This window comes from Neltuma alba, unplaced genomic scaffold, assembly GCF_004799145.2.
Source record: "Neltuma alba isolate B1F8T4 unplaced genomic scaffold, ASM479914v2 tig00004800_pilon, whole genome shotgun sequence".
In the NCBI taxonomy this organism is placed as follows: domain Eukaryota; kingdom Viridiplantae; phylum Streptophyta; class Magnoliopsida; order Fabales; family Fabaceae; genus Neltuma; species Neltuma alba.
Window position 1 is genome coordinate 66,204 of NW_021633864.1, and position 15,739 is coordinate 81,942.

Consider the following 15,739-nt stretch of genomic DNA (forward strand, 5'->3'; position numbering starts at 1 on the left):
AAACTTCTTGTCCAAATTAATTCCCAAAAAAAAACTTATAGATACCCAAAACTCTTGAATGAAAACTTTTGAGATAAATTTTCGCCTTAACCCAAAATTATATGTTGAATATGATAAACTATAAATAATTAAATATGAATAAATTTAATTTAAATTAAATATTTTGGTTTGAAATTTAAAAAACATAATTTTAATTTTAATAGCTTTTTTTTTCCGCTACGATTTTAATTTTAATAGCTGTTCATTGATTGATCGAATGAAGGAGATGCGGGCTTACCTTGGAGATACCTTTCCTTTACCCGCCAGCACAAGCACAAACATCATCAACTCATCTTTTCGTCAACGGCTGCCACCCCACCGACTCCAGTGCTGGTGGAGGCATTGCCAGAGTCGACGCTGGTGAGCCACCCCTTTAGCCGCCGCTCAAACCCACAAGCTCATCCACTAGCCTTACCCCTCTCTTCAATGCTAGCGGCAACTTGAGCCATTACAAAGAAGTCATGGCTGCTAACTCTGTTTTCTCGACCATTTCTTCTTCTATTCCCAGAAATTCTATGACAAAGTCTATATTCATCTCCTATGCGCCAACCAAATTGACGCCTACTGTTCTTCGTCTCGCAAAAGGGTTCCCCTCTCTATCTTTTTCTGACGCCAGGAAACCCCTCCAAAAATCATTCCGAGGTTTTTATTTTGTTATTTTTAAGTTGATATTTGTTGTAAGATATATAGTCGCAGAGTGTGTCATGGTTTGCTTTATTCAGTTTATCCTTTACGACCAATCTATCTAATTACTTATTACTGATGTTTTCTACTTAAAGATTACCCGCGCACTTCTTTTCTTCCATTGTTGTTTTGGTCGTTTTAATCCATGTAGATAAAGTGATGTTCTTATCGTGCGCGGGAGTATGATTGGCAGTGCTTAATCTCATGAGTAAAATTTGTGGATTTGGTTGGGAATTTCTTCCGCCCGTTGTACGTAACATGTGCTTCATTAATTGTTTTATTTAAAAGCCTAAATTCAACCGTGTTTTTTGGCCTCGTTAGATTCAACAATTAATTGTTCTATTTAAAAGCCTAAATTCAACAGTGTTTTTTTGGCCTCATTAGATTCAACAGTTATTTGCATCTAATTATGTTTGCAGTTTAGTTTCTACGTCAGCTGGTGAAGCTAATTAAGCTCTCCTATCGTCTTCTGGAGTTCTGGACCGTTGTGTGTTTGTTTGCTTGCTTGCTTAATTTTTTTTTTCTTTTTCATTTCTGTGGAATTAGTGAGGTCAGTGGCTGCTCCTGAAGAAGCTGTATCAGGTTTTGATGAAATGGTTTCTAGTACTCAGAGGAAGTATTACATGCTCGGAGGAAAAGGAGGTGTAGGAAAGACAAGTTGTGCAGCTTCGCTTGCTGTTAAATTTGCTAATAACGGGCATCCCACTCTTGTGGTGTCTACTGATCCAGCGCATTCCCTGAGTGATTCTTTTGCCCAGGTGATTACTTGTCATTTAGTGATTCTTATGCATTTTGAGCTAGCTGCTTGTAGTTTGAGCCAGTTAAGTATGCGTTTCTTTGTGTAACTCATGTTTTTCCAATTCTACTCTAGGATTTGACCGGCGGAACATTGGTTCCTGTGGAAGGACCTGATTATCCACTTTTTGCTCTTGAAGTAAGTTGACCAGAGTGTTGGATAAATTTTCTGATTTTTTCCTTTGACAAGCTTCACTATCTTGTTTACTTGATTGATGACGTGATTGTTATTTTCACATGGACGTGCCTATTTTAAACCTCCTGTGTGCTTACTTAGACATGTAGTTTCATAACAGATAAACCCTGAGAAGGCCAGGGAAGAATTCCGAAATGCAACTCAAAAAAATGGTGGAAGTGGTGTTAAAGACTTCATGGACGGTATGGGTCTTGGAATGATTGTAGAACAGGTATTTATCACATGCTTTGAACCAGTTCGAAAGATAATGACAGCTTCTTATTTAGGTAGATGGTTGATACTGTTTCATATTTAGAGCATGCAGTCAACCATATCAATTTCATTTATTTACTGTATCATAGATAGATTTAAATTATAAAATTTTTGCTGAAAAGTATCTTAAATGTTGTTTGAACTTTTTGCTTCATATGGAATACAAAAGAAATAGGTATGTAATGCTTAACAATTTGAGTATCTTTATACGTGGTTTTAATTTGAAGCATAATGTAAGAAGGCTCCTTTTCGATGGGGTTTGTAATTCCACTTTTAACAGAGTTTAATAAAAGTGATTCCTCTTGATAAAGAAAAAAGGAAATAAATACATGAGAAGTAACTGAAGCAAATATATAAGGAAATACGGGAGGATGATTGGTTCCGCCCTTCAACTTCATTATAGTTCTGCTTCTCTATGAGTGGCTTCTCTCTGGAACCGTTTTAACTTAAAATTTTAAACTATTAAGGCTCCTGAACAATCTTATTAATATCTGACATGTAGCCTAATGCAAAACAACTATGAACAGTATCTTGAAGTTTCATTTTGTTGTGAAGAATGGGAAAACTAGCATCAAACTCTTGATCATTTAGTCATAGGGCTTTCAAGTATATGTTAGGAACTACTTCAAATTCAAAAAGTCTAGCTTTGAAGGCTATGGGTAATCTTGTTATAATATCTAATTGTTTTTACATCTTTTGATTGCAAAAGTTGGGAGAACTTAAACTGGGAGAGTTATTGGATACACCTCCTCCTGGACTGGATGAAGCGATTGCTATCTCCAAGGCCTGTGATTCTTTGAGCTGTGATTATTTCATTCTTGTGAATTGTAATTCATTAATAGGTCCTTTGTTGATGGCCGCCTAACAGTTAAGGGTTTCTTGCCAGGTGATGCAATTTCTTGAATCACAGGAATATAGCATGTTCACTCGAATAGTATTCGATACTGCACCTACGGTGAGCAAAATTCTCAGTTTGCTTAATTGTTCTATCCTTTTATTTGTTTTCTGGTGATCATCTTGTAATTTCCTAAACAGGGTCATACATTACGACTGCTGTCCTTGCCTGATTTCTTGGATGCCTCCATAGGAAAGATATTAAAGGTAAGAATGCTTATTGCAATGAAGTAAAAGTTACACACATGTCGCTGACCTGTAACTGAACGGATCATCTTATTAAGGAGTCCATCCGTAAGCTACTTTACTATATGTGATGTCTGAATTCTTGTTACAAAGGCAAATTCATAGTTTCAGTCGTTGGTTGTAAATTTCACTTCCAATCTTACCTTATAAATCTGTTAGTGTCAGCATCAATTGCGACATTTGTTAGCCATTTCATACTTAGTTATTTTCCTCTTAATTCTGAGTTGTTTCTACTTTTTTTGGGGCCGGGAACCTAGTTGTTGACCTCAAAAAAACAATAAAAAAATCAATGGTTAGGAGAGAAGGCCTAAGACAGGTTTTCATGATCTCTTTACTCTCCTTGCCCGTTGGCTTTGGAGTATGGGCAATGCATAAGCCTATTTTACTCGTCCAGAAATGTTTGGATTACCCAAAAAAAAAAGGGTCGGGTTAACAAAGATCAAACTCAGGTTGATCACTTGGTCATAGAAGCTTTTTTGCTGTCTCATAAATTTATTCATCCCCAAAAACTGAAGTTTGTAAGAGAAAGCCCTAAAATGATTTTAGGCAAGATTACATATAAGTCCTAGGCAAGGTAATTAATTACTAATAGTCCCCTATATTTAACTTATTACTAATAGGTCCTTAATGCAAATTCATTTCTATTTTTCTGTCTCTCTCCACACACTTTATCTTCATTCCTTGATTGTTTCTATCATCTTTCAAACTTCATTCTTATTTCTACTGCAGCTTAGACAAAAGATAGCTTCTGCTACATCAGCAATCAAATCTGTGTTTGGGCAAGAAGCAACTCAACAGGATGCTGTAAGCCTAATCCTGTTGGCCTGGTGCTGCATGTACTTTCCCTGTGACATGCTAACATTTCGTTGTGCTAACATTTCGTTGTATCTTCAATGTGCAGGCTGACAAACTGGAGAAGCTTAGAGAGAGGATGATAAAAGTGCGTGAGCTCTTTCGGGACACTGATTCAACAGAGTTTGTTATTGTAACAATCCCCACGGTATGAATACTAAAAGTGTGCCTCGGAATTAACTGATCCTTGACTATTGTTGCATGTAAGAGTCAATGACCTTATAGTTGTGCCGTTTTACCATTTGAAACACAAAAACAGATGTCATTTTGACTTTATCACTTTGAGATTGCCTGGTAAAAACCGTGGAAGAGGATTCAATTTTCAACACTGCCGAAAAAATGAGATACGTTATATCTGTATCCTTGTGATGATGAATAAGAAATTTATATATATATATATAATAACTCTATAGCAAGCCATAGTATATTTATAAGTTATATATATATATATAAACTCTATAGCAAGCCATGGTATATTTATAAGTTATGAAAGATGTGGCTCAATTCTTAACACTATGCTATGCATAGGCAAATGCTGATGTGGCCCTTAGGCCCAAGTCCTCTAGGTTTCATTTAGGGTTTTCTATTACTGCTAATCCTCCCTTAGCTAGATGTCAGATCTGTTTTTAATTTAATTTTTGAAATTTTATTCTGATTCTTCTATGATTGTGTAATCTGGCCGAATCCCTGTATTAACAAAATAAATCTAGGGCTTTAAGTGAATAAACAATTACTGTTGGCATCAGTTATTACAAGATTACTATTGGCATCAATTACTACAAGTTACTTTACAATAGATGTCCTTTTCTGTTACTATCTTACTAATAAGGGAAAAAGCTGACATTTTTGAAAGGTCTCTAGTTTTGTTAATCCCTTCCTATATATTGAGGGGGAAAAAAGGTCTCTAGTAGCAGGAAAAAAGCATTCACAGGTCTTCCTTAGTACGATCATTCTTTGTTTTCTTGATAATGCTATATTATAGTCGTTTGCTATATAAAATGTAATTAATGATGAAGACAGCTAAATATGGCATTTGTTGGAAGTGGGCCTGCCAACATTTATGGGCCTACTAAGACCAAACCCTAATTTTCCTTATGAATATTTCCTATTATTATTTCCGTATCAGATTTGTAATCATTATTTTTATTTCAGTTTTTATTTCCCCCACTATTGAAGAGTTTTAGCTGATTTGATTAAATTCATTCTCTTCTCCCTCTCTTACATGTGTACTCAATTTCTATCAATAAAGGGCACACTGGCACAGAGCTGTTTTATACAATTTATGTCAAGATCATTCAAAAATAAAATTTGACCATAACTTGCTGCTGAATTTACTTTTGTTCATGTAGCAAAAGTCCTTTTGCTTTTTATTCATTGAATTTGTTAAGAGGCCATTATTGACATATTCAAGACACAAAGCTTAAGGGGAGAATATTCCGACAACTAATGAAAGATTAGGGTATCTTTGATTGAGTCAGTATTGATAAGTTGCTGATTTATATAGATTTTCCGATTTAATTATATGACGGTAGATTTAGTTGTTGATTTCTCATTCAATAATCGTTTATTTCCCTTGTGCCATTAAGAAGTTTATTTTATTTAGGAGGTCCTAGGTAGGGATATGCTTGAGTTAGAGTTCATTGTATTTAGGAGATAGTTGTTGATTTCTCATTCAATAAACGTTTATTTCCCTTGTGCTACTAAGAAGTTTATTTTATTTAGGAGGTCCTAGGTAGGGATATGCTTGAGTTAGAGTTCATTGTATTTAGGAGACTCTCCTTGGGTTTGTAAGAAGTTTGAGTGAGTTTACTGCTCGTATCTTCCTAATAGATTTTACTCAATGAAAGTTTCCTTTTTATTCATAGTTCTTAAAGTGTCATGGCTAATACTCACTTGTATCTTTGTTCTGTCTCTCCCAAAGGTGATGGCGGTCAGTGAGTCATCTAGATTGAGTTCCTCCTTGAAGAAGGAAAGTGTTCCTGTGAAGAGGCTTATTGTCAATCAGGTTCTTCCACCATCGGCATCTGACTGCAAATTTTGTGCTATGAAAAGAAAGGTACTTCAGCATTTGCTCCTGTATGTTTGAATTGGTTAAATAATCTCTGTCGGGTTATAATGGGGGAGAGGGGAAAACCTCCCCTACTTGGAAGACTAACCTTTCAAAATCCTTCAAAACTCTCCGCTTTTTGAATTTAAATTTCTCCTAGGTTCGGCAAATTTGGAGGAGGAACCAGCCATCTTCTTTGAATTTTTGTAGATAAACTAACTCATTTTAATTAATCATGTTGGGTAAAGATTTTAGTAAGATATATTATTATGTAATTTTATTCTTTTGTTGAATCTTTTAAGTTCTTGTTAACGTCAAACATTTTAAATTGGAAAATTATCATTTAACTATTTCGTTCCTCCTCCTTCTGGGGATCCCTCCCTTTTCCTTTCCCTTTGAACAGCCGGTCATATTCTTATTTTCACTTGAAGTTTCTGATTGTTTTAACTGTGTGCCAACCTGAAATTTAGTGCATGCAATCCAACAACTTAAGGAGAAATGGAACTCTCGTTTTCATAATTCTAAAGTTGTCAAAATTGGTTGAATTGATTGGATTAATTTGTTTTACCTACTAATTAAATGGGTTAGGTTGACCAATCCCTAGAAGAAAATTTTAGCATGATCCTCTTTAACTCAGTTCACTTGAATCACCGCATCATCCACAAACTAATGCATCTAACTCATGGTTTGACCCATTTTTGTGTATTATATATTTTTGTTATTACTTAAAATATTTATATAAATAAAAAGTTAGAACTATATGAAAAAGAGTGAAAAGAGAAATTATATATAAGCAGAGTAACCAGAGAAAAAGGGGGAAAGTGTTGTACTGAGAGAGAATGTATTTTTTTCATTGGTTCTGATGAATGATAAAGTACATCATATAAATGCAATGGGGAAAGACAAAGGAGTAAAAACTAATTAATGGGCCCTAATAAATGCTAACAAGCAGTACAATAAGAAAGATATTTCCACAAAGAGGCTAAATGCAGTAGCTTTATCAGATAACCTTAATCTTTCTTCCTTCTCTCTTGAACTCTTAACATTAAATTATTTTTTTGTTGAATAATAAATTGGAGGGCGTCATTTTTATTTTCTCATGGACTGAATGGGTTGATTTGTTTGATTCCCTTAATTGAATCGATGGTTTTTATCAATTCAATTGAGCAGTTCAAAACAAATTAACGCATATGGATTGGCCTCCTCCAGATGGATTGGTTTGTTTGAGAACTCTAAAGATTTTATTGTTGGCTTTAAAGGTGACAACTTTTTATACTGGGTTCTTCCAGGATCAAATGCGTGCTTTTGATATGATCCAGAATGATCCGGAACTCTCCAGTTTGGTTATGATCGAGGCCCCCCTAGTTGATGTAGAAATACGGGGTGTTCCTGCTCTTAAATTTCTGGGAGACATAGTTTGGAAATGATGGCAACAGTTATACAAGTAATGAGTGGGTAAGTTTTATTAACCTATTTCAAGCACTTCCTGGCGTAATCTATTCCTTTAAGCTTCCAACGGTAACGTTTAAGATATTGGATAATTACTTTACCAAACAACGCTTAAATAAGGAAATATGCATTTTTATTTAACGATAGAATTTAATCCATAATTAGTGGAGCTGACCAAACGGTTAAGATGGGTCTGAATACCTAGTTTCCTAGTTCAACTTCTAGACCCCTAATCAAACCAGCTATTTTTGTATGACAAGCTAATAATATATCATAAATGAAATATAATGTAATATAGTATCATGCGTTGATACTTAGACTCTGTGCATGTGGGCACTTCACGAGAAAAATGGATATGATGTTCATGGGATTGATAGCCGGTTCACTTTCCAAGTAAATTGCAGAAACTCAAAAATTTGTGACAGTGAAATACCTATCAAGGGTAGTTTTATTGAAGTGTTATAGAAGCAGAGATGTTACATGATAATGAGTGTTATGCGCGGAAGGACGACCAAAAAAAAAAAAGTAGTAGAGATGAGAATGTTAAGATGAATGTATAGTCATATGAAAAAAGGTGAAAAGCTGAAGTGGGATCTATCAAGAAGAAAAGGATAGATCATTGAAGGTGGTCTAAATATATGTACAGACGGTTGATGAAAACGTCAATTAGGAGGGTTGACTATGGTTTTAAGCCTTATTAAAAGGGGTAGAAAAAGGCCTAAAAGAGCATTCAGGGGGGTTATTAAGTGAGATATTAGTAAATAACATATCTAAGGAATTTGTGACCACTCTTGGTCAGATGAAACTTTTAATTGCTTTAGTTTGATTGTTGTTTTACTTTCAACAGGTCGCATAACCGAAGTGCTGGTGTTTTCATTTTGCAATTTCAGTGGTTGGTTATGAACGAAGCACATGACATCAAGGGTTTCCAGGTTTATATGATGAAAGTACAGCACCTTGCACGCCTTATTATTCATGAGGGTTCTAGAGAGTAGAAAATGTCTATAGCCATTTTCATGACGATAATTAGTAGATGTAAATTCAACTTGACATTCGAACTTTGTTTTTGTCCTTGTTTTCCCTTTTTAAAGGGATTTCGTTAAGTGTAAGCTACGAGTGTTGGGAAAATCGTTCGGTTCTTTGCAGGCTGTGGGTTTAAATGGGTCAGCCTGCTTAGGCCTGTTTTCTAAGAAATACCAATGATAAAGCCCGCCCGTTGAGCTGGGGCCCATGAGCTTTAGGCCTGTTTAACCAACAAAAAATCACTATTTTTCACATACTTTCAAAGAAATGGACATAAAACAATAAAATTGCTAATTGAAAACTTGAAATTATCAAAATAAAATTACAACCGCAAGCATCAGCAATATTTAAGCATCTAGAAGCAGACACGATTCATCAATTCCTTGAGTTTTTTCTCTTTCTCGTTGAGAAGATGCTAACAAGTAGAACAAAAAACAAATCATAAAGTACTTTTTTTGTTAATATAGACACGCGTGAAATTGAAATGGCTATTGATATACATGGTGTTAGATTTAAAAATTTCATATTTACGAGGGTTTGCATTTGTTCGATAGACAAGTAGGACTATAGTAAATTTTATTTTCGGCCAAAGCAAAATTTCATTGAAGTAGTTAAAGAATACTGTGTTGTCCCTTTAATGATTGCTAATCACAATTACAAATCAGATTATTAGCATTTAAATTTTGATCAGTACTCTGCAATTATTAATTTCTAATATTCATACACAACAACCCATTCAGTGATTTGAATAAAAAGTTCAAAAATTAATTACCTCAGAATAAAAGTTCAAATTAAATATTCGCATGTCTTCACATACACACGCTCCTACTGTTACATTTGTTTTGATTCTCACAAGTTCTATAGGGAAAAAAAAATATAGAGAGAGAGAGTTGTGGTAGAATAATTTTTATTCTAATTTTAGTTATAAAAAAAAACTTGTCTCTTCACTTATGATTGCTTAATTCCTAGCATAAAATCAGAATCCCCATTTCATCTCAAGATTGTTATGAGTGAGTATTAGTGTTTTGCTTCTTTTGTTCTTAAGGTTTTCCTTTTGGGGTTAAAAAGAAATAAACATAATATTAATATTCATACCCGTTCAAAATGTTTTTTTTTTTAAAAAAAAAAAGTAAAACAAAATGGCGAGCTTAAACAAAACAGCCCACGGCCCTGCAAGTCTAGCTTGTTTAACTTCAAACCGTACACGAATGGTCTTTTTTAAGCCCAATTTATCTCTGGAGATCTCAAATTACGAGCCTAATCCTAGGTTTAAACAGGTTGGTCTGACAGGCTTAGCTTTTTTTTTCAGCTCTAGCTTTGACTGTATAGGTTTCATGTGTAGAAAAGTAATGTATTTTCATCTAATTATTCCATGATGATTGTACACATCAAGAATAATCAGAAGAATCAAACAAATGAAATCAAACTAAATTTGAAGGAAAGGATTAGGGCTTGCTTTCGAAAATTTCATTTAAGAGGATGTTTGGATTAGCTCTTGGAGAACAGCTTTTGGAATTTGTTATGATTTGTTTTATCAAATGAGAATCTTTACCAAAAAAAAAATTTCCTTTGCCATCTTAATCAAGAGCTTAGGGACATTGCATATTCTTTTTTAATGCTAAAAGATCAAAATGCCGAATAGTATTGAACATAACACCTAATCTCAGAGTTGCGGTATTCAATTTTAGCAATACTTGCAAAAGGAGCTATAAGCAACAAGTTGATGTCAAGGTTAACTTAAATTTATGAAATCCAACATTAAAAAATTATTTATTTTGGAAGTAGCGAAAATAAAACAAGAAAAAACAAAAAAAAATCTTGAAAAAACAAATGGTAGAAAAACTAGTACAAGAAAAGAAGCACACTCCCTATGGTTCTTATTATAGGAGCTCTTCTAGAAGAAATTTTTGGCCCTTTTATAAGATTTTTTGAGAGTTTCAGTGAGTATTAAATACTTTTTTTTTGACGTATGCCTATATTTAATGAGAGTAGTGAGAAAATAAAAATTATATGATGTTCGAATTTAGTGTAATTAATAAGGGTAATGTCGGAAATCATTTAAATTTTATGAGAAATTTAATACTTTTAACTAGTTTTATTCGTACATGAGAATTAGTTACTTGCTTGTTATAATAAGGACCAGAAGGAGTATATGATAATTAAAAAATGTGTCTAGTTTTTCGAGTAGCTACAACGATATAACATGTCAAAGAATTGGACATTTCTTTATATACCGACTACACAACCGGTGTAAAAATTGGGCCTTTTTAAACAAGTCTTTGCAACATCTAATGAGACTCCAGTCTAAAACACCCATTATACTCAATCTAAACAAACTTTTTTTTCCATTAGTGTTACCTAACATAAAGAAACCTATGATGGTGTCTAAGACCGGTTCCTTATGTTGTTATTTTGTTAATTTTGTAAGTGTGGGTACTATACATGTGAAAAAACAATGTGAGTCTTATACTAACTTGAGATGGATTAGATTGGCCATGAAAAAAATGTATATGTAAATCTGACATGTCTAAGACACAGTAATAGAATCAAGCTGCAACTATATAGTTGTCTTGTGCTAATTCCTATGAAAGAAATTCTTTGAACAAACAACTAATGAAAGCATCATGTCCATGCGGTCACAACAAAACACTTGGTATAAAAGAAGGAAGAGAAAGAGATTGGACTCGTAACATTTAATTCACCAAATATGGGTGGGAGATGTTGGGTTATAATTAGTCTATCTTTGTTAGATTATGGCCCAAGTGCAATGAAAGTGAGATTATTATTTGAATAAAGAGAAATATGAGTTCATAAAGGGAGTTTTCTCATTATGATCTAAAAGTTTAAAGTTTAATTATCAATTACGTGAGTTGTCAATTTTCCATGCTGAATGCAATTCCTAACATATTGGCCTGACTCCCCTCATACCTTTCTCCCTTTCTCTTCCTCTTCGATGTTATTTGCTGTGAGTTGTAATTCATATCTTCTATGTTATTTGGATTTATGTTGGGTAATTTGAGCACTTCATTGAATTTCAGGTACACCTCAAAATTTGTAATTTCTCAACATAAATATTATCAATTTCAATAAGCCACTTATAAAATGAGTTATAAATCTATTTTTTTTGTAATAAATAACAATTTAGGTTTTTTCAATAATAAATTAGTTCAAACATACATATTTTGGTTTGATATTAATAACACCAAGCCTCTTTATTAATTTGTGAAGTTTTCTTGTTGTTTCCTTAAAAAGAACTCATCGATTTCAAAATTTATTTGCCAAGAATATAATACTTTATGTATGTTATTAGGAAGGAATTATAAATTTTTGAAACCTAATAATCATTTATATGAAATTAAATTGTTACTCTTATTGTAAAAAATAATTGTTATTTTTACCGCAAAATCAATTGTTATTTAAATATAATAGTTGGGTTTTATTATTAAAAGATAATGTGTTTAACTTTCACTTTAGGCAACTTTTCTGACGATTCACTTGGTCTCATGTCTAAGCTCTCTCAGCTATTAATTTATTGACTCTTATTTCGCTAACATAGTTGTAGAAGAGGCTTTTACTTTTTTCCCCTAAAAAATATATTCAAATAAATATATTTTAATTTTAATTTTAATTGTTTTTAAGGGGAAAATGACCCATAAATACCTATTGAAATCTATAAAGACAAATGGATAAAGTAAATAAGTAAAAAAGACCAAACAGATATCAGGTATGAATCTAAGATTTGCAAAGTTTAGTGAAAAGACTAAAATGTCACTAAAGTGAAATGAAAAGCATAAGAAGATTTTGTACAATATATTAGCATGCAGAGGAAGGAGAGAAAGCTTAGAGCAAGGTGGAAAGCTAGAAAGAGGAAAGTGTAAGTAATTTTTTTCCCCCCAAAAAATGCTATTATTTTACTCTTTTACTACAAACATGTTTTATTTGGGTGGGTTTTGCTTATAGGTTAGTGGTTGGGAGAGGGAGTTAACGCATGGTGTTGCGTAAGTGAGTAGAGATTGATGGTGGAATTTGAGTTGTTCAATCTTTTGGCTTCTACATGGTGATATGGGGATGGTTTTGTTGGTGAAAAGAGGTTAGCTTGAGAATTGGAGGCGAATGACAGATTCCGTAAGAAAAATGGGAAAATGGGGGCAATTGATTATGTGTCTGTGAAGTTTGAGGGGAAATAGTAAGTACAAGGTTATTAGTGTTGTTAAAATCAAAAGTTGAATTATGAAACCCTATATTAAAGTCGTCCACGGAGGAAGTGTGTGTGTTTGGGTATTTGGAAGGTAATGAAAAATGATTACTGGAGGACTAACATTTTGATATGTTTACTTGTTTGTTGCAAGTTAGCAAGTTTTGGCAACGTCTAAGATTGGGTCAACATTTTCAAAGGAACTTGTGTGCTTTTTTCACTTAGTAAAAAACATTGATGGTGATATTAGATATAATGATGAGAATGTTAGGACAAAATTGATAAAAGAGGGCATTAGACTTGAAGATTTGAGGATAATGATAGGACAATTGTTTGGTGTAGATGGTAATAGTTGTGACATTAAGTACACATTAAATATATGTAATATAGTTACTGTCATAGGTCTGCTAGTTTTTAGTAAATACCATCACTTTAATGGCGAATTCTATTGTAAGTATAGTAAATCATGAAAGTTATAGTTAATTAACATATTTATTATGATGTCCTTCAAGTGTATTTGTTTACTATCTACTAATTTTTCAAAATATTAACCCTTTTGTTCAATTTCCCCAAAAGGTTATGCATGTTTAACTCAATTTCCTTGAATTGCACCATATCTAGAAATAGAGCTGGTAATATAGGTTGGACCCGCGGGTTAAACCCGTCAACCCGCCAGAAAAGACAGGTTAGGACTGGCCTTTGGCCAACTTGCCACCACCTGAAAAATCTGAGCCCACACCGCTGAAGCCCGAACCCGTGGCAGGTTGGCCCGCGGGTTGGCGAGTTCAACCTGCTTATTTTTTTGTTTAAATTTTAAAATATTGCAATATTGGCATATGTGAGTATGACCGCGGACTTGGACTAGTGGACTATGGAAAGCATTGAACTATTGAAGATTTGTCGATTTGAAGCCCTACTCTCAGTCTCTCACAGTCTCACAGTGTCTCTCGTCGAGTCGTCGCCTCTTCGTCTCAGCGGCTCCGCCTCTTGGTCTCTCAGTCCTCAGATTGATAGATTCTCTAACCCAAAGTCCCAAGACTCCCAGATCGACAGCTCCCAAGTCTCGATTTTGACGGTCAGTGCCATTGCTGCCATTTGCCCATTCCCCCCTTACTCGGTCACTCTCTCAAACTGTCAGACATTCATAATCAAGATTCAAGAGTGAAGCTGTAAAGACCTCACCGAGTTGCCTCACGGAGTCATGGCGCTAGCTAGTCCTTGGCTCCTCGCGCAATCGCCAGTCCCCAGTCGCCTCCTCAGTCCTCACTCGCCTCACGGAGTCGTGACCGCCGGCTAGTACCTGTCCTCAGTCCTCACTCGCCTCCTTGGCTCCTCACGCCGGTGATTGACCCTTGCTTCTCCATTTCTGCCTTTTTGGTTTGGTATTTTGGTAGCTTGATTCTCTTATCTGGTTATCCCATTGATCAATTGTCACTCATAGTACGTCTTCTTGGCTGACCTCCTTTTTTTTTTTTTTTGAGTGTGAGCTAATGAGCTAATAGAGCTATAGTTGTGTTGCTTCGGTGCTGACATTTAATTTTGATATGAGATTTTGAGTAATTGTGATTTTGCTTGTTTGTAAATTTGTTGAATTGTTGAACTTACGTTTTTACAATTGAATATAATTCTGTTTGTTTGCAGTAGAAGTTATAAGATGCCTTCTTTTGGTGTGAATGATAAAGATAAGCATCAAAATGTTGAAACTACTGAAACTAATGTCAATGAAGGAGGAAAAGAGAAAAGGCATGATCCAGAGCCTCAATGTTTTGTGCAAGATAATGCAACCAGAAGTAAGAGGGCTAAAAAAAGTTGCACATCTGAAGTTTGGAAGTATTTTAATAAATTTGTAGAAGATGGAAAAGAAAAAGCTGCATGTAATGGTTGTAATAAAATGTATTTTGTTGGTGGTAAGGATTATGACACTTCTACACTTTGGCGTCATATGGCTTCATGTATATCACTCCCAAGGTATAAGGACGTTGGCACCATGATGTTAGATCAAGCTGGGAAGGTGAGAAGTAGACAGATTGATAATAAGGTGTATCAGGAAATACTTGTTAGGGCTATTGTTGTACATAATCTTCCCTATTCATTTGTTGAGTATGAAGTAATTAGGGAATTACATCAATATTTGAATCTGATTGTAGGCATCTTACTAGAAAGACTGTTGTGGTAGACGTTTGAAATCTTTATTTAAAGGAAAAAGAAATTCTGAAAAAAAAGATAGCAAATAGTCCTAGTAGAGTGTGTTTAACTACTGATTGTTGGACTGCAATAACATCTAAAGGATATATTTGCTTGATTGCTCATTTTGTTGATGAGAAATGGAATCTTAATAGCAAGATCCTTGCTTTCACACACTTGGAGCTTCCACACACTGGGACTGGATTGGCTAAGAAGGTGCATGAATTATTGGTAGAATGGGGGATTGAGAATAAAGTGTTTTCTATTACTGTGGACAATGCTTCAGCAAATGATGTCATGCAAAAAATATTAAAAGAGAGGTTGAATTTGAATAATGCCTTAAAAGGCAATGGAGAGTTTTTTCATGTTAGATGTTGTGCCCACATCTTGAATCTCATAGTTCAGGAGGGCTTGAAGGTAGCAAGTGAAGCTGTGCACAAAATTAAAGAAAGCATTAGATATGTAAAGGCATCAGAGGCTAGAACAATCAATTTTAAGAGATGTATTGAACAAGTCAGGGGTCTTGACACTTCTGGGGGTGTGATTTTGAAGTTAGATGTTGCAACTAAATGGAATTCCACATTTGAAATGCTTCAAAGTGCGATTAAATATTGTCGTGCATTTGCTAACTTAGCTTTCAATGACACTCATTATCATCATTGTCCAACAAGTGAAAAGTGGTCTAGAGTTGAGGAGATGTGCAAATTCTTAAGTCTATTTGCAACAATAACGAGATTAATTTCTGGGTCATCATATCCAACTTTTGACATGTATTTTGCGCAAATCTCAAAAATTGAGTCACTGTTAAGAGAACATGTTTTTAATGATGATCCTGTTATTAAAGATATGGCTGAGGATGGTTGACAAGTTTGAGAAGTATTGG

The 15,739-nt window shown here is 34.3% G+C and overlaps 1 protein-coding gene across 2 annotated transcripts; it reads left to right on the forward strand.

The window, feature by feature from the left end:
• The first annotated feature begins 315 nt into the window (after nucleotides 1-315).
• LOC114745766 (ATPase ARSA1-like) lies at nucleotides 316-8,609 on the forward strand. Of its 2 annotated transcripts, none has more exons than XM_028933933.1 (12): nucleotides 316-681; nucleotides 1,270-1,481; nucleotides 1,595-1,657; nucleotides 1,815-1,925; nucleotides 2,676-2,750; nucleotides 2,853-2,921; nucleotides 3,002-3,067; nucleotides 3,836-3,910; nucleotides 4,008-4,106; nucleotides 5,880-6,014; nucleotides 7,295-7,460; nucleotides 8,302-8,609. In XM_028933933.1, exons 1-11 carry the CDS (start codon nucleotides 501-503, stop codon nucleotides 7,430-7,432), a joined length of 1,224 nt encoding a protein of 407 aa, XP_028789766.1. In that variant the 5' UTR covers nucleotides 316-500; the 3' UTR covers nucleotides 7,433-7,460; nucleotides 8,302-8,609. The 2 variants fall into 2 exon arrangements, with proteins under 2 accessions (XP_028789766.1, XP_028789765.1); XM_028933932.1 differs by having other exon boundaries at nucleotides 8,345-8,418.
• The last annotated feature ends 7,130 nt before the right edge of the window (nucleotides 8,610-15,739 follow it).

Excerpts from the sequence above, each read along its gene's own strand:
- LOC114745766 (XM_028933933.1), top strand. The coding sequence starts at position 501 with ATGGCTGCTAACTCTGTTTTCTCGACCATTTCTTCTTCTATTCCCAGA. Across the intron at positions 3,068-3,835 it reads CCATAGGAAAGATATTAAAG|CTTAGACAAAAGATAGCTTC; the intron begins GTAAGAATGCTT and ends TTTCTACTGCAG. Across the intron at positions 3,911-4,007 it reads AAGCAACTCAACAGGATGCT|GCTGACAAACTGGAGAAGCT; the intron begins GTAAGCCTAATC and ends TTCAATGTGCAG.